Source organism: Fistularia commersonii, chromosome 19, assembly GCF_037954325.1.
Source record: "Fistularia commersonii isolate RoL2024-O1a breed Wild chromosome 19, RoL_Fcom_v1.0, whole genome shotgun sequence".
Classification (NCBI taxonomy): Eukaryota; Metazoa; Chordata; class Actinopteri; order Syngnathiformes; family Fistulariidae; genus Fistularia; species Fistularia commersonii.
This window is the reverse complement of record NC_141302.1, coordinates 16,766,970-16,791,004: the sequence shown is the minus strand read 5'-3', so window position 1 is coordinate 16,791,004 and position 24,035 is coordinate 16,766,970. Positions and strand designations below refer to the sequence as shown.

Genomic DNA, 24,035 nt, shown 5'->3' with positions numbered 1-24,035 from the left:
TCTGCATTCCAACTCTGCTTTCAGGAAGTTACATTGCAGGTTATGGCATTCAGTTCCTGACATACCATTATTCTTGAGTGTCAGGAAGAGGTGGGTTATGTGTTTTTGCATAGTGATGAAAGGCTGTGCTGCAAGCAAACATTTATGCATTTGCACTTTATTAAAATCAATTGACCAACAATGCATTTGATGTGCATTTTCTGCATTGTTTAACAGTGGTATTCTACCCTCCAACAAAGTGAATTGTCTCTTTCCGTTCTTTTACTTGTCAGTGTTGAAGGGACTTTTTGGGGCCTCACTTCAGAATGCAACAGAAAACATGTTTCCTTGTATGTGATGAGAGTACTGTTCTCTGCTGTAGTATCAGAAGCAGATACCTTAAGGAGTACGTTTGTTGAATAATTACAAGTTTTGTTTGTCAGTCAGTTTTGAAATTTCAAAAAATGAATGCCGTTTTATACCAGGAATGACTGTGGAGTGACATAACAAATTCTGCGGCATGACCTTTTGGCAAGTATTTGCAGGTCTTGAAGTGAAGCTTATGACCTTGAGGGATAATTTAAATGGTATTGGTGGGATTCTTTTAGATAGCAGCAATGATTTTCACAGGTCCAAAACTTACAGGAAGCCAAAAAGAATGGGAATAGAAACTTTAATAGTCTATTGAATGGTACACTTTGGCACACCTGTGAAATTCAGAGCTTTAGGTGGATACAGGGATTGAAATCAAGGATTGGCAATAAGTACAAAGAAAATATAGTTTACTTATTCAGGGTTCTTGTTGCTTATGTGTTTTTCTGTCACCTTATTTTTAAGCCTTCACTGTCCTCAGCTACAAGAGTGATTTATGTGTGTGATTTGAAGTGATTTATTTATACAAGTCACTTATACAAAGCAGTTTCTCTCCATGATCCACACTGGAGAGAACCCTTCTTTTTTGATCATTTTGTGTATCAAAAATTATATAAAACAAAAAACATGACCCTCAGCAAAAAAAAACCATAATCTGTCCCAAACCCTATAAACCATGTAAAACAGGGACCATAATCTTTATGGTTCTATGTCGGGTCTTATGTTCTCTCGTTTTACTGGACCTGCAAAGAACCTGTAGATTACTCAGAGTAATTTGCCTTGGCATTGCCAAACAAAATCCCCAAGGTGCTCCTTTCTCCTAAAAGTGGTTTTAAGATTTCTAGGGGCTGGAAATGCATGCCATTGAAGGCCAGAAACATAACTACAAACAAATGCTGCTTCACGCAAAAGATTTTTTTATCATAAACAACTGAGCAGATAATATTCTGCGGCGACGCCTGAAGGGAACAGCTGGAACAGTTTACTTAGTACTACCATCTGGTATTTACAAAAGACCTTCAAACAGGGCCTGGTGGGGTATTCCTACGTCTCAGTCGCCATCCGCAAGTCATCATCTTAACCCATATCTACCCTGTACTCATGAGACTGCAGTAGATCCTGTATGTCAAGGGCTGTGCCAGGATCTGAAGAGTGAAAGGCTATTTGAACACAGCACGGTTACTTGCCAGTGTAATGCTCGAGTTGTTTTCACAGTTTGACGGCTACAAATAGTTTCATGTGAAATGTGATTGCTCATTACTAACTGGCTGGTGTGCGATGCATGAAATGGGAGTGTGTTAATCAGATGTTATTTCTATTTGGCATTATCCTACTGTATCCCTATTTTGACTGTGCCATGTATAACCTTCCCTTTAGACCTGAAATCATAAAGTCCACATACCCACTGGCAGTTGATGCAACAGAGCTCCCATCCACTCAAATAAGTACATCTGGGATGTATTCACAAAAATATCCTGCAGACCAGACCATACAGTGGGAAGAGCTACCGAAGATATGGACAGCAAAATCTCTTGCAAAAGAAGAAATTCAATGGGAGGAATTACCAGAGACTATGAAAGAAGTTGCTGGAGTTGTATCACGGAAAGAAATTAAGATTGTAGACGAGGAGGTCTGTACAGTTGCAAATGTCTCCGCCAATGACATTAGCACAAGTTTGCCTGCTATGACATTGGAGACCAAGGTAGAAAAGAATACAAAGACGGACGAGACAAAGAAACCATTACGCTTAGCTGATAGTAACATATTTAACATTCCTGTTAGTTCCCAACAGTCAAGTGAATGCCAGTTGGACAGCCTGTCCATGGTGGATAAGTCATCACAGGATTGTAAAACTACCGATATGCTTACCAAGAGTACACCTCATATACAAGGAGAAGCCAGTCTTCCTGAAAATACATTGGAAAAAATGTCCGTCCATTCTGGAGGGACTGGTGAAGAATTTTATTTGAAGCAGAAAACGGAGTACAAGCAGTCTTCTTTATATGGAACTTGTCCCACTCTGTCAGAGATTACTGGCATGCCCTCTGTTTTACTGGTCGATAAAAAACCTTGGGCTCATGATTCAAAGCAACTTCGGATAAAACAATCAAATATGAAGAGAATATTGCCAACATATGCATCTGAGGATGATGACTGGAAAAAGAGAGAAATGTTCATGCTAATGCCAATTTGTCCTACAGAGGCCAGAAGTCCTGGCTTTCCGTCTGCACCTCAACAGTCTTTAGCCTCTCGTGGATCAAGTGTGGTGGATCATTTCCCCTGTTACTTAAATGTCTCCACCATACCTGGTGCACCACCTTCATCTGAAGCCACTGACAGATTGTGGGAATCTCAACAGAAGCCACTTTTCAAGATGAAAAGGAAGATGGAGGCAGTATCGCCAAAAGACAAGAGCGAAATCACGCACAAAGGATCTTTGTTACCAAGTTGTCCACAACAGTCTCGTATCCCAGGCATCCCCTCGGCCCAACAGCCTGCTTTGCACCATCTAAGCTGGTACTCCGAAACCTCTTCTGTTGAAGATCTTCCATCTTTTGTACACAGTTTGAGCAAAAGCTGGCAAACAAACAATCTGCTCTTGAAGCTAACACTGGGTAAAGTTAAGGCAGTTGTGATTGAAGATATACCTTCTCATTATGTAAGGAAAAATATGCCATTATTGTCACCAACTTGTCCTAACAAAGTTTGTATCCCAGGATTGCCATCTATCTATGATGGTTTTTGTGAAGTAAACCTCCTCTTGTCGTGCCCAATGATATCCAAAATTGCTGGGTTTCAGTCAGTGCTGGAAACTAACAGTGAAGAATGGAACACTCACCTGAGTCTTCAGCCATTGATGAAGAGGGAAACTAGAACAAGATCAGTACATCTACAAGACAGTCCCAGAGCCGATATAAAAGGATCTATTTCTCTTCTAGAAAGTTGCCCAAAAGAATCTGACATCCCTGGATTTCCTTCGGTAGCAAGGTCAAGATTCAATCGTCCTTTTTATATCCAAAGTATGACCTGTTTTTCAAGCTCCTGCCCACAAATGTCAAGAATACCAGGAGTCCCGTCAACTCACAAGCCAAAAGAATGCACCATCATAAGGGACGTATTATTTGAATCGAGGACAAAAGAAAAGAACAAAACACTGATTGATAGTTATGATCCAATTAAGAAAGACATGGGAACAATGGTTTTCCTTACACCATCCTGTCCGAGACAGGCACAGACAGTAGGATTTCCCTCTCATCCAAATCGACCTGTATATTGTACAACATATATTGCCAGTCCATTTGCTAAAGTAACAGACTTTGCTAGGCAAATGAACTGTATGGCTTCCAGTGTACTGTCCTGTCCTAAAGCATCCTCTATTGCTGGTTTCCCAGCTGTCCCGAATCCAAAGGTTGTTTACTATGCCTTTAATGAAGTGAACTTTCTCTTTTTCCCTCATGTGTCTACTATACCTGGACTGGCATCAGTTATCAGTCAAATGGATGGAGGATGGAATGTTGGGCCGCCGTTATCGATTCGCAGACCCAAAAAGAATATTCAGATGAGGATTAGCTGCTCATCCATTAACAACGACAATGTGAGCAACATGTTTGCATTGGTTCCCTTGTGCCCAAGAGCATCAAAGATTCCTGGCTTCCCATCAGCTCCTGGTTATAGTATGATAAGTCTGGTTCCTACTTGCCCCAAAACATCAAGTTTTCCAGGATTTGCATGTTGTGAGGGATACACTAACTTCCACTGGGTGTTGGAGCCATTTACCTTGTGTGAAACGTCTCAAAATGAAACAGTCTTGGTTATAGATGGTCCAATTAAAGACCAAATAACTCAGAAGATAATGTGGACAATGGCAACATCGTACCCAGGAGCATCAAGGATTCCAGGACTTCCATCTGCTTCTAAAACCAAACTTGAACTGGAGCCCATTTTGATGAATATGCTATCTTGCTGTCCAACTTCCTCATGTGTCATTGGATTTGCATCCATTAAAGAAATTTGTATTCCAAGGTGGCTTACCGAAACAAAACCAATTCTCATAACGACTCCGAGGAATAGGACAAGGACTGTTGGGCTTGCTGGAAAGGAACAGCTATGTTCCTTCAACAAAGGAAGTATGGTCACACTGATAACATCCTGCCCTAAGTATGCCAGGACAAGCGGTTTCCCCTCTGCTCAAGTTGCAAACAAGTCACCAAACATGGTCAGCTTGTATGCATCTGCGCCATGTGTTACATGTGTCCCAGGTTTTCCATCAGCAAGGACGCTTAGCTTTGAATTCATGAGTATACAAAACACAGCAAGCCTCAGCAAATCATTTTTTGAGGAGCTTTGCCGCGACAAAGATCAAGGAAATGACAAACGTAAGCATGATGAATTTGAGCGTATGATTGCCATGGCGCCATCGTATGCATGCCGCACGGAAATAGCAGGTTTTAAGAATAATTCCCAATTAAGTTTACCAGCGAGAGATCCACAGAGTGACCAGCTGCTCCCTGAAAGCAGAGAGCAATTATCACCAAACCTTAACGATTCAACTAGACTCCCTCTCAAAAGTGCAAGGATTTCTGGTGATACATCTGCATATTTCATTGGGCCAAACACACCACTTGAATATGGTGAGACATTCACGGTTTTATCATCAGGATCATCTTTATTTTTCTTTCATGATGTTTCTGTTATTGCACTCTACTGTGTTTGCTTTTATAGCAAGGGAGACACTCAAAGGGGGTGCAAGTCAGAAAGTAGAACACAATGTTCATGATGGGTAAGTAGAAGAGACCCTACTTTTGCATTGTGTGCAGTGTATTGGTTTGCCTTCCATGGACTTTTGGGGAAAAAAATACAAAAATGACAACTTTTACAAAGATATTTGTGTCACACGATGATGAAAAAAAGCCCTTGCTTTCAAAATATTTCAGCAACATATGTGGTATGCCTTTTATCAACTGTTTTGATTTTTTCATGGCAGATGAAGACTTTGTGTACTTTTACAGGAATAATGACACATTATTAGGCAAGCAATATCTCCAAGTGTAATAGACAATAACACGACAAGTGTAATTCTATAGTTTATCGTAGCTTTCCGCACTTCTAGTTACTCTAGTGTTGTTGATTCAGTTAAGTTAATACCATACCTCTGAGTTGTTTTTATTCGGGTCTTCAGCAAATCGCTATTCAAAGGGATAGCAGCAGAAGAAGCCCAAACAGTCCAGGAACAATTGGACGCATCAGAGTCAGAGGGAGTGTTAGGCTGGGAAGTGCTGGAGGCAGAGAGAACAGTTACTGAGAAGCAAGCACATTCAGGTTCACCAGCAAAACAGAAAGAAGCCTCTGGATTTGTAAAATCAATTGTGGGTGCTTTGCATAAAGGGTAAGTGCAAGCCTGGCATGAAGTGTGTTGCATGCAGAGAGGTGTGTATCCAACATATCCAACATAAATCACAACTAAATGCTTGTATTTGAACTGAGGGCTTGTTCTACTTTATCTGTTCCTCAGAAGTCCTCTTAGTTTAATTTATGATTTTTATTTTATTTTTTTGCAATCCTCTATTTTAAGTCTTGATTTTGACTTAATGCTATGTGTTAAAATGTTATAATTGATGGAGCTGACAAACATGAATTGGATTTCATTAACTACACATATATTGAAACTATTGATTTTGCATGGTTCCAGTTTTCATCCATACTACTGTCCATTTCCTCACAGCTATGAAACAGTAGCATCCATTTTGGGGCCAACCAGCTCTGCACTAGGTCAAGGTGATTTCGAACTGGAGGCTGTTGTTCATTCAAGGGACAAGACTTCAACCCCTGCAGAAGAGGGTTTTCCATATTGTTCGGATAAAATTGCAGGGGTTCAGGTGACAGATCTTTTGGAGGGCCAGTTTGAGGACATTCATATGGAGCCTGGTATTGAATATCAAACAAATGCTGAGCCTTACATGTGGGACCTGATTGATGATCAGTCAGTTTCTCCTTCACCAACTGTAGACAGCGATGATGGGTTTCTGGCTTGTGCAACTATGAAAAAATGGCCTCCGTTGACTGAGGAAGATATTACTGAAATATCCAAGGGAAATGACGAGGGAATTGGGGAAGAGAAAGATTTGAACATAAATGAGCAGGACTCAGGTCAAACACTGGTAGATGTGGGAAGTTTGTTAGCAAGTCACGGGGCTGTGGGAGAAGATAGAGAGTTTGGAGTCGTATTGACTTCTCCCCAACTGGATATTTGGTGAGTGCTGGGCTCCAATGCCACTTCTGTGTTGGTTGCACGGTGTGACAGTGCACGTGTCTCGTAACTCTGGTGATAACATTGTCTTTTACTCTGCTTGAAATGTCATACTACTGAAGCTATCCTTTTTAATTGTCCAATTGGATGGTATCGTAATTTTGGTTTTGTATTACCACCGTTGTTGGAGTGATGTGAACAGGTGCCTCCAAATAAGGCTCAACGCTGTCATTGTCACCTTGTTGTGTCATGTCCTCATTTGATAGTGCGCATGTGTTATGCTCACGGTGAAGGTCAGCTGTGTGTTCAGTGTGCAATGAAATTTGGATGCTTTCTTTTCTTGCTGATTATACTGTAAATTGGTTGAGCATAGGGTGCATGGTAAAACTGGCAACAGCAAAAAAAAAAAAAAAACACATTCTGAAGCTTATTCTCTCTCATCCTTAAGCCTGCAACAAACAAACACTGAAGACATATCTGCAACTGCCAAACACAAATGGAGTGAGTTGCTGACAGATGACAACCGGAATACAGTTAAATCTTCAGGTGATCCCTGCAGTTTTCTTCTCGAAGCACAAGATGACATTGCTGACTCTCAGCAAGGCAGAAAGCCAAAGAGAGCAGTTACAAAACCTCAAAAGCATGGGAGTGTTCAAGGAAAACACCCAGTCCCGCAACGACCACTCAGAAGGAAGGATAGTTTAACCTCAGACCACAAACAAAAACCCAATGTTATTCCAATCCACTCCGTAAGGCAAGATACAGCTTGTGAAATATTTTACAAACAACCTACAAGCAGCCTTTCCCCAACATGTACTATGACGTCAAACAGCAGCATTCCTGCAGTTGGGCCTCACGGCCCTGAAAGGGATGGCACATCGCTCACATGTGATCCCAGAGAACAAGAGGTAATGAAATCTGTCCCAGTACCCATGGCGGTTTGCCCTCCTCCATGGGTGAAAAGAAGAGACGGCAGTTTGCCTTCAGAAACTTCACAGAAAACTGGTCCTCATAAACCTCTGAGGGGAAAAGAGAATGTTTGCAGAGAAACATCAACTCAATATGCAACCAACCAAAAGGACTCGAAAGTTCAGGATTATTCAACTTTGGCAAATTCCGATCCAATGCTCTCACATTCCTGTGAGCAAATGTCTGATGTTTCAGGTGTACTTGATGACCAAACAACCAAACACGTCTCTCAAGAAACTGATTCTGTCGGGAGTTCATCCACAGGAGCCCGACTTGTCGAAACAATGGACAAAGAAAAAAAATCCAAGTGTGCTGGAACTAAAGAGGACGACCATGTTTCCATTCAGGCCACCACAAATCGTTCTTCCTCCGAGGTCAACGGAATTAAAGGCACTGCAACAGAAACAGGGACGATTGACACAGAGCAAACTGCTTCGTCTTCAATCATTCACAAGATTGGTCTTCGAAAATTTGGCAATATAGTCCCTTCAGGTAAATTTGAGAAATTAAATACAGTAGACACTCTGACAGCGCAAGAAGTCAACATCACAAACAAGGAAACTGCCAAAGCATATGATAAGAGCAAACAGCCAATTCCTGTGATTCAAAGGCTGCATGTCAAGAAGCATAGCAGTGGCACGTTCCCTGTTGACCTCACAGCTACAGAGAAAAAGTCCCTCGCTTTGGTTGCAGAAGATATCAAGGTAGAAAGCCAGATGGGATCCAAAGACTTGTCATTTGGGAATAACACTAACGGTAAATACCCCCTTCCTCTGGGTGGTCAACCTTCTACTCCAGTGGTGGAAGAAGTTGCTGTACAATTAAGAAGATGCAGAATTACCACTGAGCACCAAGTTGATAAAGAAGATGGTGACAGTTTAAACACAGCTTCAGGGTTGCCAATACCAAAACCAAGAGTAAAGAAGCGTCTCAGTGGTTCCTTTCCGGACGACATCACAGCATCTAGCTCACCGCCTTCTTGCCTACCAGACATGCAAAGTGACACATTTGGTAAAGATCTGAATGGACAGTCAAGCTTGCCTCGTCCACGGCCTCGGGCCAAGAAACATCTAAGTGCGCCCGAAATGGAATCTGTCCAGAGTGCAGAACAAGAAAGAGGTGTCATTAGCCAGGACACACAGAGGAAATCAAGTGTAATCTTTGGAAGAAGTATTGAAGAATTTGAAGAAAAAGCTAATGTTGAGAATGAGGTTGAGCGGGAGATGTCAGCTGCATTGGGAGATGAAGACATTTCTCTCCAGCAGTCAGAGGAGAATGCCAACACGGAAAAGGAGCTAAAGGAAATTATGAAAGGCTGGACCTTTAACGTTAAACCTGATGGGACAGATGAATTAGCCAAGGTTGCTGACTTTGAACAAATCTCGGACACTTTGCTTGACAGGTCCTTTGCTTCATCAGTTACTTCTTCTCATGATGACTGGCTGCATGTAGAGGATGATAAAGACATTGAATCGATGGACATAAATTCACAAAAGGAAATGAGGGATGAAGAGTTGGACTTTTGCTTTGTGTCAGTAGATGTAGCAGGTGGTTGTTTAGAGGAAGACAGGTAAGGACAGTCACTACTTACAATGGGTGTCAAGGGGGAGGCAGAATACACGAGATTTGCTCTGCATTATCTCCACGCCTTACCATAGAGTGAATGTATGGGATGTCACTGTCTGCCCAAACAGTTAAACCCACTGAGTGGCAGAAAGCGTGAAGAATAACCTTTCAGCTCAACTGTCAGAAAATATTTGAAACTCATTGGATAGGTAAGAGCTGTCAGTTTGTATGTAATAGAGGCACTGTTGATGCCTATGTATCCAATCAGCTCCTAAAAATGGCTCTCAGGGAACCTGTTTATGGAACAATCATAGCAGGGGTGCCGATTCTTTTCTGGCTTGAGAGATACTTTTAAAAGGACCAAGCCCGAATGATCGACCAACAGGAACAATGCTAAACATACATGATTGTACATATGTTGCAGATATACTTTACTTTATATCGAGAATATATATCATTCACCTTGCATAACAGCATCACATGTATGGCACAATACAATTCTGTACATTTTTGGCCCTGACCTTACTCTGCTGATGTCTTGCTCTGAATGGAGTCAGCCAGGGAGCATAGAGCGGACAGTAGTTGCTGGTGGCATCAAACAGACTTCCAGATGATCATCAGTCATGGTGGAACGGTATTTGGATGAAGATCTCAGATGGCTGTACTGCATGACAATCAAGTGCCAAGTGCCACAGCGGGGATGGATGATAGGGTAGCAGCTTTTTGTTCAATGACATGTGATCTACCCACACTACTTGTACTGCACTTTATTCTGTGGATTTGATACGCTTGTGTTTATGTTGAGCGATCTCTTGTGTGTGGTCCAGTTTAAGTTGAAAGGCAGGGCTCTGCGATTGATTGGCGTTGCCTTTGCAATTGAATGTCTGATTGCGATTGACATGTTGGGCACCCCTGAGTTCTACTATTTGATGAAAGAATGGTAGCATCATGGTTTTTCCTGACTTCTTTACAGGCTGCATCAGCTACCTTTCCACATGCCAGGAGACATGTGTTGAGACAAGGGCTTGAATTTTAGGGTTAATGCTTAAAACCTGCTATTTAAGACTTCTTTTGTGCACCGGTCCCCAGTTACAATGAACCTGGCAGCTTGATAGTTGGAGTTGAGAGGTAACAGCCATTTACTGTCATGTTTTCCTTTTTTATGAGAAGCTGCATACTGTCCTTACCTGGGTCTTTTGGATTCAGGATGCGGAATATATTTGGTCTCTTCACTGCTGCACATACTATTTACCACACACGATAACCAGAATTACTGGGGTTAAAAGAGGATTGAAAACACAACACAGAACACTGAACCCTGTCTGAGGGTTGTGTCCCTTGTCCATAATTAATGCATTCAGGCATGGAGCAGTGTTTAGAGATGTGTTCTCTATAAACATATGTACAATCCTGCTTTTTGACGATGTTGGTTTTCAGTGATCACCGTTCATTGTTTACCACGACAGTTACTCCGCCAAGTCCAGCAGTAGATAAGCAATTATTTTCATGCAAGGCAAGGATTTTGCAACAGCTACTGCCACTCAGTCTGATTAAGCTGGGATTATCTAGGGTGGGCTGATGTCAGTACATAGACTCTATGGTGACCCTGCTTTCTAATCTCATCAATTGGTGTGGTTTCATTAGCAGCATGGTTTGGAATAAAAATTTTGACTCAAAAAATTCAGTCAAAAAGTCCTTTCTGAATTAATGGTTTTTTGTTGTTTGTTTGTTTTTCTGTGTTTCTAGGCAAAAAGAAGGAGCAGATAACTCAGTTTACATAGATGAAGTTAGTACTCCAGGAACCCCCCCAAAGAGACCCGCTGATGGTGCTGCCACTCCAGAAGTATGTTAGAGCTCAATTTATTTACGCGTTTTTTGAGTGTATTAAAACTGTTCATTGTGTGTGGTGTTATTCCTCGTAATTTATCTACAAAATATGTTAAGTGGTTAAATTCACCAAATGCCCATAACAGTACAGTCACAAAGGATTGTCACAGTTCATTTCTGCGTGAAGTTACTCTTACAGGTCCACTGCAGGGATGTCAGTCCAGCGATTTGTTTTTTACAATGTTGACACTAGTCTGTGTCTGGATGAAGAAAATAGCAACACAGATTTATCACAATTGATACAAAAGCTGTGTCTTTCCTCTGCATAACCACTTGACTAACAGCTATGACAGCTATATGACAGTGATGCAGAATATTATTTGTTGCAGAACATCTCCGGTAGTCCCAGTTTGGTGACGTCCAGCCAGTCTCTCCTGGAGTGGTGTCAGGAGGTCACTCGGAGTCACAAGGGTGTGAGGATTGTCAACTTCAGCACATCCTGGAGGAATGGCCTGGCCTTCTGTGCCATCTTACATCACTTCTGTCCACGGAAGATGTAAGAAATAGAGAATAATCTTCAACAGATTGCTAAAATCATGAATCAAATGTGATTTCGTAGAGATTTCTGCCTTTTTTCATATTTCTGGGTGATTTGAAACTTATGATTGATCCCCAATTGTTGGTGTAAATCTAATTTTCTGAACATTTCCTATTTTTTAATAGTATAAGTTCCTTGAATTGACAATATTTCTCATTATATTTAGAATGTTTTTTTTATTACTTGATGAGTTTTTATGTGGTTTTATATTGTCCATGATTTCAATTGTAAGTGTTTATTCATTTGTTGTCTTGGTGCAGTAATTATGAGGCTCTGGACCCGTATGATATCAAACACAACAACAAAAAGGTGACTTTACCTTTTTAATGCTTGTTGCAAGAAACAAAATACCTCTGGGTGTGATTGATGATAATAATGTCCCACCACACTGCAGGCTTTCGATGGTTTTGCAGAGCTTGGAATTTCCCGGCTGATGGAGCCGTCAGACATGGTCATGTTAACAGTTCCTGACCGTCTCATTGTCATGACCTACCTGAACCAGATACGCACGCACTTCATGGGCCAGGAGCTCAGTGTGCTGCACATTGAGAAGGAAAGCAGCGAGTCCAGCTATGCGATAAAGGGAGACCGCACCATCCAGGAGGACCCAGAGGCCACCATCAGATACTGCACCCAGCGGCTACGGGAGGAGGGCATTGCAATCGACTCCTATGGAATGTCTAGCCAGCCAGATGATGGCGTCAGCAGCAAGGATGTAGTCCCACCCCCAAGAAGCAAACGTCAACAGGTTTCTGGAGCAGGAGGGGGTCAGGCTCCGGTGGCTCCACCACGGACCCACTTCTTGTCCAAGTCAGGTTTCTCTCATGTAAAGGATGCAGATCTGGTGAAGAAGCGAAGGTCTCAGCGGAGGAGCAGCTCAGTGGATGAAGGAGAAAGCGCAATAGTACATGTAATGTATTTCCTCTTCGAATGAGCTGCAATGTTGTAATTAATTGTCCCGAAAGCCAAATAGGGTTGGAGTTTCTAATTAAGTTTCTAATCCAGCCAAGGGTTCATGGTATCTGAAGACTTAAAGTTCACTGAATCATCTCAGAATGTACTTATTGTATTTATTTAAATGTCCCAAATATTATTTAGAAATCACCTCAATTTGACCCAAATTACCTTTAGTCAATCACAATGGGCCTGTGAATCAATTAAACATCCCCAGTAAAAGAAGGAAAAATGCACTCAGACTTACTGAATGACATTGATGAAGAAATCTGCCTCAATTTAAAGAGAAAGAAATTGTGGGAAAAAAAAAAAAACTTCAATAACTTTTGCATTTGACAAAGCAATAAAATAAGTAAATGATTAAGCAATTACCTAAAACAATATTTTTTCATTTATATTTACTTAGGAATCACCTATAGGGTACATTGAATCAACCTTCTCCATCTAACCCTATTTTCTGTATCCTCCTCTCTCACACCAACTACCTTCATATCTTCTTTCACAATGTCCATAAATCTTCTCTTTGGTCTTTCTCAAGACCTCCTGCCTGGCAGTTCCAATTCCAGCATCCTTCTACCAATATGTTCACTATCCCTCCTTTGTACATGACCGAACCATCTCAGTCTGGCTTCTCTGACCTTCTCTCCAAATCATCTAACATGTGCTGTTCCTCTGATAGATCCTAGTCACTCCCAAAGAGAACCGTAACATCTTCATCTCTGCGACCTCTATCTCTGTCTCCGGTCTTTTTGTCTTTGTAACTTTTCCAAGACCATACAACATTGCTGGTCTCACCGCTGTCCTTTACACCTTTCCTTTCATTCTGGCTGATAGACTTCCATCGCATGACACTTTTCTCCATCCATTCCAACCTGCTTGAATCACTTTCTTTACCTGTTTTCCACTCTCCAATGCTTTGGACTGTTGACTCCAAGTACTTGAAATCCTCCAATTTCTTGATCTCCACTCCCTGTAGCCTTACCGTTCCATCCAGGCTGTTCTCATTCAGTCACATATATTCTATCTTACTGTGACTAAACTTCATTCCTCTCCTTTCCAGAGAATACCTCCACCTCTCTAGATTTCCCTGCCCTCACTAACCATCACAATGTCATCTGCAAACATCATGGTCCATTCCTGTCTAACCTCATCTGTCAGCCTGTCCATCACTACTGCAAAGCAGAAGGGGCTCGGAGCTGATCCCTGATGAAGTCCCACCGACAGCAGTCTAACATACTTCTCTGCCACTTCAGACTTCCTCATACCTCACCAGAGTTCCTCTCTTGGCACCGTGTTGTATGCTTTTTTTTAGGTCTACAAAAGCACAATAAAACTCCCTCTCACCTCCTCTTTACTTCTCTATTAGCATCCTCAAAGCAAATACTGCATCTGTAGTATTCTTTCTAGGCATGAAGCCATACTGCTGCTCACAAATGCTGACTTTTGGTCTCTTGTTTCGACTACTTGTATGGCTCATTGTATGGCTCATCAACTTTATCTCTCTATAGTCACTGCTATTCTGCACATCCCCCTTATTCTTAAAAACTGGCACCATCACACTTCATCAGGCATCATCTAACTTTCTAAGATCCTGTTGAGTCCCCTCAAGATCCTACTTCTCCTTGGCTAACTGCTTTCTCTGTATATACTCCTGCACTTCCCCATTCCACCATCAAGTCTCCTTATCTTCTTTCCTTCCACCTTTCCTTACACCAAATGGAGGTATACACCACGTACTCTCCTACCTGTCTCCCTGATCACATTAGCTGTAGTTGTCCAGTCATCTAGAAGCTCTCCCGCACTTATAAATGACCCTATGTTCCTGTCTTTTCTCGAAAAAACTTTTTCACTACAGCCATTTCCATCCTTTTTGCAAAGTCTCCCACTGCGTTCCTATCCTGTACACCAAATCTTCCCATCACTTCTTCTTCACTTCTATTGCCTGCACCAACATGCCCATTGAAGTCTGCACCAATTACCACTCTCTCATCTGTGGGGATATTCTGCATCACATCATCTATCTCATCCCAGAACTTTTCTTCTAACACACATCCCACCTTTGAAGCAGCCACTGACAACATTGTCAGTGGCTGAATATATAGATATGTGATATATTTATCACTCCCTCAATTTCTAGTTTCAGATTCATAAGTCTATCTGACATTCTTTTCACCTCCAGAACATTCCTAACAAACTCCTTCTTCAAGATAACTCGTACTCCATTTTTCTTCCTTTCAGTACCATGATACAATTCAAAGCCTGCTCCTAAGCTAATAGCCTTACTACTTTTCCACCTGGTCTCCTGGACACACAATACATCCTCTTTCTTTCTCTGCATCATGTCAACCAACTCTCTACTCTTTTCGCGTCATTGTCCCAATATTCAAAATCCCTACTCCCTGTTGCAGATTCTTTCCTCTTCTCTCTCTGCTTTTGAATGCGCCTTCCTCCTCTCCTTCATTGACCCACAGTGACCGAGTTTTCACTGGCACTCTATATGGGTTGTGGGCACCAATGGCGGTCGTCATTAACCCGGGCCACGACTGATCTGGTATGGGAGTGTTAGGTTTGATTGGTGTTTTGGTTTTGGCAAAAGTTTTACGCTGGATGCCCTTCCTGACACAACCCTCTGCATTTATCTTTGCATGGGACCGGTTCAGTGAGACACTGGCCCATGCTGCCCCGAGGCTGCATTAGGAATCACCTATTCAATGGGGCAAAAAAAGTATTTATTCTGCCACCAATTGTGCAAGTTCTCCCACTTAAAAAGATGATAGAGGCCTGTAATTTTCATCATACATACCCTTCAACTATGAGAGACAGAATGAGAAAAAAAAATCCAGAAAATCATATTGTCTGATTTTTTAAAGAATTTATTTGCAAATTATGGTGGAAAATAAGTATTTAGTCACCTACATACAAGCAAGATTACTGGCTCTCACAGACCTGTAACTTCTTTTTCAAGAGGCTCCTTAGTCCTCCACATGTTACCTGTATTAGTGGCACCTGTTTAAACTGGTTATCAGTATAAAAGACACTTGTCCACAACCTCAAACAGTCACATTCTAAACTCCCACATGGCCAAGACCAAAGAGCTGTCAAAAGAACACCAGAAACAACATTGCAGACCTGCACCAGGCTAGGAAGACCGAATTTGCAATAGGCAAGCAACTTGGTGTGAAGAAATCGCCTGTGGGAGCAATTATTAGGAAATGGAAGACATACAAGACCACTGATAATCTCCCTGGATATGGGGCTCACGCAAGATCTCACCCTATGGGGTCAAAATGATCACAAGAACGATGAGCAAAAATCCCAGAGGCACACGGAGGGACCTAGTGATTAACCTGCACAGAGCTGGGACCACACTACGCCGCCAGAGACTCAAATCCTGCAGTGCCAGACGTGTCTCCCTGCTTAAGCCAGTACATGTCCAGGCCCTTCTGAACTTTGTTAGAGAGCATCTGGATGATCCGGAAGAGGACTGGGAGAATGTCCTATGGTCAGATGAAACCGAAATAGAACTTTTTGGTAAAAACTCAACTTGTGTTTGGAGGAGAAAGAGGGCTGAGTTGTATCCAAATAACACCATACCTACTGTGAAACATGGTGGTGCTTTGGGGCTGGTTTTTCTTCAAAGGGACCAGGATGACTGATCCATGTAAAGGAGAGAATGAATGGGGCCTTGTATCCTGAGATTTTGAGTGAAAACCTCCTTCCATCAGCAAGGGTACTGAAGATGAAACATGACTGGGTCTTTCAGCATGACAATGATCCTAAATACACCACCCGGGCAACGAAGGAATGGCTTTGTAAGAAGGATTTCAAGGTTCTGGAGTGGCCTAGCCAGTCTCCAAATGTCAACTCAATAGAAAATCTTTTGATGGAGTTCAAAGTCTGTGTTGCCCAGTGACAGCCCCAAAACATCACTGCTCTAGAGGAGATCTGCATAGAGGAATGGGCCAAAATACCAGCAGCAGTGTGTAAAAACCTTGTGAAGACTTACAGAAAATGTTTGACCTTTGTCATTGCCAACAAAGGGTATACTGTATAACAAAGTATTAAGGTGAATTTTTTTTACTGACCAAATACTTATTTTCTACCTTAATTTGCAAATAAATTCTTTAAAAATGTGATTTTATGGAATTTTTTTTTCAAGTGTATGTATGATAAAAATTACAGGCCTCTATCATCTTTTTAAGTGGGAGAACTTGCACAATTGGTGGCAGACTAAATACTTTTTTGCCCCACTGTATATTACCTGAAAATGTACCTGACTCTAACTCCAATAACCTTAAAAAAAGTAAAAATGTCCTTTTGCAATGAGCAAGACTGAAGTCATACAAAATTTGGTGTCTGCAGAATTAAATAAGGAAACTAACAAAAGGTTCGAATGTACTGAAAAAACTGAAGATTTGAATGACAAAATATCTCTGAATTATATTCATTTTTTCATCAGCTATGTGGAGCCTATATTGTCTGTTGAAGTGACTGGGATTGTTGTCCTTCTAGGCTGTTGTTGTGCAAGGAGATGGTGCAGGTTCTCAGAGTAAGCCAGAAACTGGTAAGTTGTTCTTGAAAAATCTTTTTTTGCAGGATTTAGAGCATAAATTCAACATGTGGATCTGGTTTCTTACTTTAGGTTGCAAAAATGACCGTGTTTCTCTCTTTTAGAGTTAGTCCAAGTCAGGCCTGGGGAGGGAAAACCTGAGGGCCAGGTTGGTGTCACTCCATATTCAATAGAGTTAATCATATGTGATTAAATTTTTGTCTTTCTTTCTTTCTTTCTTCAGGACTCTAGCCAGTATGTGCAGAGTCAGATAGAAGCGCTGGAAGCAGAACAGTGTCATATTGATCACAGAGCAGGAGTCGTTGAGAGGAAGCTGAGACAACTAATGGAAACAGGTATGAAGCTAAAGATGCTTTTATGAGAAGCTCATTTTGATCATCTCTTACCATAGAGGCTATAATTGAATGCAAGTAGCAGAAAGGGAATTACAACAGATGATTTTCACCAAAAGACTTGTGGGAATGAAACCTATTCATGGCCACAAAGTACATAATTGGTGGCATTTTCACAGTCAATTCTAAAACTTGTACATGGAAAAATACAGTTTGCCGTGACATGGACTTAAAACATATTGAAATAGTAGTTGTTTGGGAAAATGTAGGTTTTCTTTAGTGCCATTTCTTAGTCTGGTCTTTTGGAAATACTTCTAAAAGGATTAGCATGATTTGAACTTGACAGTGTCTTGGTGTTGCTAGGAAGTGACCGGGTGGAGGAGGAAAGACTGATCCAGGAATGGTTCATGCTGGTCAACAAGAAGAATGCTCTGATCAGGAGGCAGGATCACCTCCAGCTGCTGTGAGGCCCAATGAAACGCTTTTCATTAGGAAATAGCCTTGAAATAAATAGCAAGTGAACCATATTTTTTCATCTTTGCAGGAAATTATCTTTCAATCTGACACTTATTTTTTAGTGTTATTTTGCTAGTAATAACTGTGCAGAATTGTTTTCGTGAGAGAATGACGTCAGCTAGAAAGTGAAAATCAGCAAAAACCGTCCTTGAAAAATAGCCTTGTGACCAAAAAAACAACTTTAATTATTGCTAAATCTAAAACGACTCAATTGACATTTAGCAGAAAGCAATCTGGTGATTAGCAGGTAATTACCTAAGCAAGTAATTATGAGAAAAAAAGCATGAAATGATCAATATATTTACACAAAAATAACTATATTTAACTAATAAGAAATTATATAAACGTCATAAATCTGGATAAGGAGGGTACACAGGGTACGCTGCTGGTACACAGAAATTTTGAAATGCAAATGTAATATTAAGTCAATGTTAGCATTAACTGTCCACCAGTATTGAGCCTCTTCTTGTGGAAGAATGTAAGTTTGAAAAGACCTGAATCCAAAGCATGAAATTTCACCTGAAAGCAATGTCATCTCTTGGCCTCTCTTGTGACTAACAGGCTGGAAGAACAAGATTTAGAGGGAAGATTTGAGCTGCTAAACAAAGAACTTCGGGACATGATGGCCCTTGAAGGTAAAGTGTCATCCTTTTTGCGTATATGTCTGGAATCACTCGAATAACATGCTTTTCAATTGTTTTCAATTGTATTAGCATATACCTATATACCAACCTACCAACTATATATCATATACTAACCTATAAATGAATCTAAATGAACAACTGCCAAAGTGAAGTGATGTTAGAATGCCCATTAAAATCAAAGGCAATTATATCTGGTGTAATCAGTTGGAAAAAATTTTAAGAATATTTATATTCATATTCTGTGAAAAATATAAAATAGAAGCATATATATATATACACCAATAAGAGACAGCAGAGATTCAAGTAGAGGTGTAAGAAGCAGGAAGCTGTGAGAGCCCAGTTCATAAAGGACCGGTACCGCTCCACCAAATTACATGTTGCGGAGGCAAGATCTGGGGCTGAAAGAAGCTCCAAAGTAGAGGTGGGGCAGTCTTTTGAGGAGGCATCTGGTAACCCTTCAAAAGACAATGCTCTAGAGGGAAACTTACTAACATCGACCCAGTCACCACATCCATCCATCAGGACTTCCTGTCCATCATTGAGAAAGGTGCAGTCATGCATGATCCCCTGCAACCTAAGAGATGTGAAACTATAATTCCAGTCTGACAGCTTCACAACAAAGTGGCAGCCAATGGAGAAAGGGATAGCAACAGGATGCACAATTTCTCCCATCTTGTTCATCATGTGAATGAACTTGATCATATCTGCAATGAGTACAAAGTCAAGGGGGCCGAAGACCACCGCATGTTGCCAACAGCCAGTAATCAGGACATTCATGGATGACCTTGCCGTGATAGCACCAACCAATGCTGCAATCGAAATGCAGGATAAGCAATAGATAATGAATGAATGAATAAAAGCAAGTAAAACTTAGCATGATTCATCAGGAACTTAAATATCATGGCAAAAAGAAAGGAATTAAAACATGATTAGAAAGCAATTAAGGGAGCATCATCACTGGCAAAGGCCCAGGACACAACTCCATAAAATATAACAATGGCGCAGTGGGTTGCGCTTCCACATCACAGTGAGAAGTTCCCTGGTGTGATCCCCACAGGGGGCCTCCCCGTGCTCGAGGGGCTCCTCCAGGTTGTCCAGTTTCCATCAACAGTCCTGAAACATCAGGCATGCGGCATGCGGCTTCGTTGGTTGCTGAAGCGAAAACTTGGACGTGGGAGAAGTTCGGGGAGACCATGGAGAATGACTTCTTGTGGGTGTCGAGGAGATTCTGGTCCATCATCCGGCGGCTCAGGAGGGGGAAGCAGTGCTCCATCAACACTGTGTACAGTGGGAGCGGGGCACTGCTGACCTCAACTTGAGACGTGGCAGGAATAGTTCCGAGACCTCCTCAACCCCATTGAAATGCCTAGACGTTGGGGACAGTGCTGCTGGACTGGCAGACCAGGGTGGTAATCCCCCTTTTTAAAAATGGGGCTCGGAGGCTGTGCTACAACTTCAGAGAGATCACACTCCTCAGCCTCCCTGGTAAGGTCTATTCAGCGGTGCTGGAGAAGAGGGTCCGCTGGGTCGTTGAACCTTGGATCCAAGGAGGATCAGTGTGATTTTTGTCCTGGTTGTGGAACACTGGACCAGCTCCATACCCTCAGTAGGGTCCTTGAGGGGACATGGGAGTTTGCCCAACCAGTCTACATGTGGTTTGTGGACCTGGAGAAGGCATTTGACCATGTACCGCGGATTCACATGTGAAATAAGTTAATAACCAGTAAAAGCAAAATGAATTGTGGAAATGTGCATATATCTGAATCTAGTCATCCATATACTGCCCTATTCCTCCATATATGAACCATGTTTGTGCAACCCCAACACAATGCAGAAGTCACATGATGTACAAGACAATGGGTATATCTGGAATGTTCTTTTATTTTTATATCTTTTATATCTGCAACACACTGATTATAAAATACTTACTATATATATGTAGTGTAGAGGTAAAGAACAGACACACCAGTCCATCATCGTTCATTTTGCTCCTACATTGAAAATCAGGAAATCACCAAGCTGTGCTTCATTTCAAATGATGTGAGTAAAGGAGTCAGTGTGAAGGTGGTCGCTATCTTGTTTGTGTTGTGTGTCTGCACAGAGTGGCAGAAGACCCCGGCGCAGAAAAACCGGGAGCACCTGTTGCTTCAGGAGCTGGTGTCACTGGTGAACCAGAGAGACCAACTGGTCCACAACATGGATGCCCAGGAGAGGGGGTGAGTCCATCACCTTTTTTTGTTGAAAGAAAGGACAAAATCTTGTATCACATAATTCACAATAATGTATTTGAACTGAGGGCACCATGCGTAGCACTTCTGCCTCACAGTGAGAAAGTCCCTGGTTTTATTCCCAGGACTTTCTGGTTGTGTGTTCCTGTGACTCAATTTGGCGCCCTCAGAGAGCTTTTCTATGCCGCCCGCCACCTACGGTGATTTACATACGCTTACAAAAGATATAGGAAAGCATTGTTTTTACCATTGCCTTCAATTCATAAGAAAACATGTCACCCAAATTACGTGCTTCACAAATTGCAAATAAGTTTGGGGTAGGTTTATTTGGCACTTTCAAGGTTTAGCAGCCATACTGTGTTATGCTGCTGAGTCTCTACCTGGATATCCCCTGTGTTGTCCCCAGGGCGCTAGAAGAAGATGAGCGTCTGGAGCGGGGTCTGGAGCAGCGGAGGAGGAAGTATGCCAAGCAGCAGAGGGAGAAATGCGTGATGCAGTGATTTTGTCCAAACCGATTCCTGGTTGGTGCAGGGTTTGGAGCACTGGGATATAATTCCGGACAGCCGTCTGGGTTCGGTCCTCATTCGTTGACTCTCAAAATGCATTTTTAAACCGTTCCCTTTAGAGAGTCTGGGACTTACAAAAGAATCAAATTAGACTTTGATTTTTGACCAAAGGTCAAAGAAAAGGTCAAAGCAGGTTGTATGCTCACTTCACAAAACGTGTCTTATTTAGTTGCCAAGTGACGAAAAAGTCACAGCTCCTGAGAATCGTGTCGGTATGGGTCATTTGAAAGTGTAGGGATTTCAAATGGTACTGAAACCTAAAAGTCCCCAATGCTTCATCATGACTTTGCCACTCAGATGCAGCTTGCCATACTTCACACTGCCAATATAAGGACATGCTCCATTTCACCCTCCAACACGCTGACATTTTCCTGAACTTGATTATTTGTTGTTGGTACGATTTGCAATGAAGCAAAAAAAAAAGTAACTTAGGTGAGCTGTCAAGATTGGTGTTTATTAACCAGACAGCAAGTCTCAGGCTACAATGCGAATCAATGCAAGTGTTGAGAAAATTGACATAAAAGTTCAAGAGGAGTTCAGTCCTTGTGATCAGTGCTTGTCATAGGTGACGATCTCATCTGTACAAAACTTGGCAACCAGAATCCATAGTTCAGCAACAGAAGATTCAGAAATCCTGCAGATATTATTTGAACTACTGTCAAAAGTAAAGACTCTCCTCTCTCTGCTCCACTGTTGCACCTATGGATGAATACTTGCTCGTGTCGTCTGGTGGCAGCATAACATCATCCATCAGTTTTTTTGTTTTTATGCTCCTTTCTCATTGTTTTGGACATGTGTTTCTGACTAAGAGGATGTTACTGACAACGTAGTTTTATTTAAAAAATAAGTAGTTGGGTCTTTTTCGATTTTGATATCTTGCTACTGACTGATATTTACCGGATCGCGTTTGTGTTCATTTAAAGTCTACATTTGCCGCCTTTGTCTATATTTTAGACAAATTTAGAAAATTGTTATAGGAAATGTGTCAGCTGCTTCTTCGAATGTTCCGAGTCCCTAGAGGAGAACTACATATTTTGGTAAGTCATGACCTTTGTTTTTGGAAAACCAACAGAAGATCTCCAATGCTATGTAAAAGATGACCCTCCCCCCTCTCCCTCGTCCAGTGGATAGTTAACCCGTGTTACTGGGTTGGCAATATTAAGTTCTCTGTGTGACAACTTCCTGGGCTATTTCTGGCTGACTATTTGCCGTCACGCTAATGGCTAAATGGTCCTTGTTGGCAGATGCGTGGCTGAGGTAAACAGCCAAGACTGTAGCCTGCTTCTGGAAACTTAGGTGTCAAGCAACCCGTCTTAAACTTAACTTAAAACAATGTTTACAATGAAAATCAGAGCTCAAACACTATTGAATTCATTTTGATCCAGAGGTCAATGGCTCGTCTTTCATAATGCATTTTCAGCCAAAGTCCTTCACTTCATTTGTGCTTCATTAGCAAATTTTCATGCCGACAAACAAAAAAAAACAAAACAAAATGAAGCAACTGTGTCCATCATGAGTTTGGACACGCCCTGGATAATGCCTTTTAAGATGTAATGCCATTAGACTGGTTTGAAGTGGCAAAGTTTATCTGAAATAAGACATAAATATGAATGTTTTGCATGTGACCCTTTGAAATATAATGTCAGCATTTGCTGAGAGTTTCACTTCCTTGTCTGTCAAAGGAGATGTCCGCTTGTGTGCGTGTGTGTGCAAAAGTTTGACCTCTGTACAAGGAAGTATTTTGGCACTATGTGGTTTTGATTTATGTGAAAATTCTGTTATTGTCCTGTTGCCATGACTTGTGGGACTGTCGTCAGTCGAAGACGGACAACAGTTGCACTTTTTGCATTTTTTTCTTTTCCTCATTTTAATGTGACATTTGCACAGTTTTTAAAGTTTGGAAAATACTAAACATCTGAAGTCTCTGAAAGATCCTGGCTGTGTGTTTGTAATTAAACCCTACAGATCTACACGTTGACTTTTCACCACCATGTGTCATGAATATTACTGGCCTTTGCTGAAATAATTGTTCCTCAAGAATGAAGTAACTTCTGCCTTTCTTATTCTTATTTAAGGTCAGGTTCTTCTAAAAATAAACCCTGATGAGAAAAGATTACATAGTGTGGAGCGTGGGTGTGGGGGAGCTTGTGTTAGGTAATAGGATTGTACGGACAAATGTTTTACATTTGTTAGGTGAGCATTAAACCTCCATTGAGAGGGACGGGGTTGAACCCCCACAGAAACCCATCTGTGAGAGTGAATAAAGTGACTGAGTGAATCCGCGTTTTGGTGTGATTAGCTATTGCTAATGTCTGAGTGTGCTTGTTATTCATCGATTGAGTTACTAATGGACTGAAATAGACAGATAGTGGGGAAAACATGTGAATGGGTGACCAAGTTTGCATGTGTGCGTGAACGAGTGAATGAAAAACTAAACAGTTAAGAAGTGTGTGAAAGTGAGAAGTAAGAATGAAGAAAAAAGTAATGGCTGGGCAGGCAATAGTGTGTATGTGGCAGGGTTAGGGAATGTTTATGAATCCTAAAAGGTCTCAACTTATTGTGCACTTTCACACCTTGCAGTTCCAAAGCCCTTACACTAGGTAGCATTCATCCATTCCCACACAATCACACACTGATGGCAGCAGAGCTGGGAGATGAGGTGCTGAC

General features: G+C 41.5%; 1 protein-coding gene across 14 annotated transcripts in view; it reads left to right on the top strand.

The window, feature by feature from the left end:
- ehbp1l1a (EH domain binding protein 1-like 1a) overlaps positions 1-23,346 on the top strand; it is a 48,893-nt gene extending 25,547 nt beyond the window's left edge. For 9 of the 14 annotated variants that reach the window (XM_086166455.1, XM_086166453.1, XM_086166451.1 and 6 more), the window contains 17 exons: positions 25-90; positions 1,729-4,982; positions 5,074-5,131; positions 5,531-5,737; positions 6,074-6,601; positions 7,047-9,137; positions 10,880-10,976; positions 11,350-11,516; positions 11,819-11,867; positions 11,953-12,468; positions 17,025-17,076; positions 17,187-17,230; positions 17,306-17,417; positions 17,778-17,877; positions 18,492-18,565; positions 20,676-20,790; positions 21,209-23,346. In XM_086166455.1, the coding sequence (XP_086022581.1) occupies positions 25-90; positions 1,729-4,982; positions 5,074-5,131; positions 5,531-5,737; positions 6,074-6,601; positions 7,047-9,137; positions 10,880-10,976; positions 11,350-11,516; positions 11,819-11,867; positions 11,953-12,468; positions 17,025-17,076; positions 17,187-17,230; positions 17,306-17,417; positions 17,778-17,877; positions 18,492-18,565; positions 20,676-20,790; positions 21,209-21,302 (7,624 nt within the window). In that variant the 3' untranslated portion in view covers positions 21,303-23,346. Of the gene's footprint in view, positions 1-24; positions 91-1,728; positions 4,983-5,073; positions 5,132-5,530; positions 5,738-6,073; positions 6,602-7,046; positions 9,138-10,879; positions 10,977-11,349; positions 11,517-11,818; positions 11,868-11,952; positions 12,469-17,024; positions 17,077-17,186; positions 17,231-17,305; positions 17,418-17,760; positions 17,878-18,491; positions 18,566-20,675; positions 20,791-21,208 lie in introns of those variants that run through there. The other 5 variants (XM_086166459.1, XR_015107633.1, XM_086166456.1 and 2 more) reach the window with 5 other exon arrangements.
- The last annotated feature ends 689 nt before the right edge of the window (positions 23,347-24,035 follow it).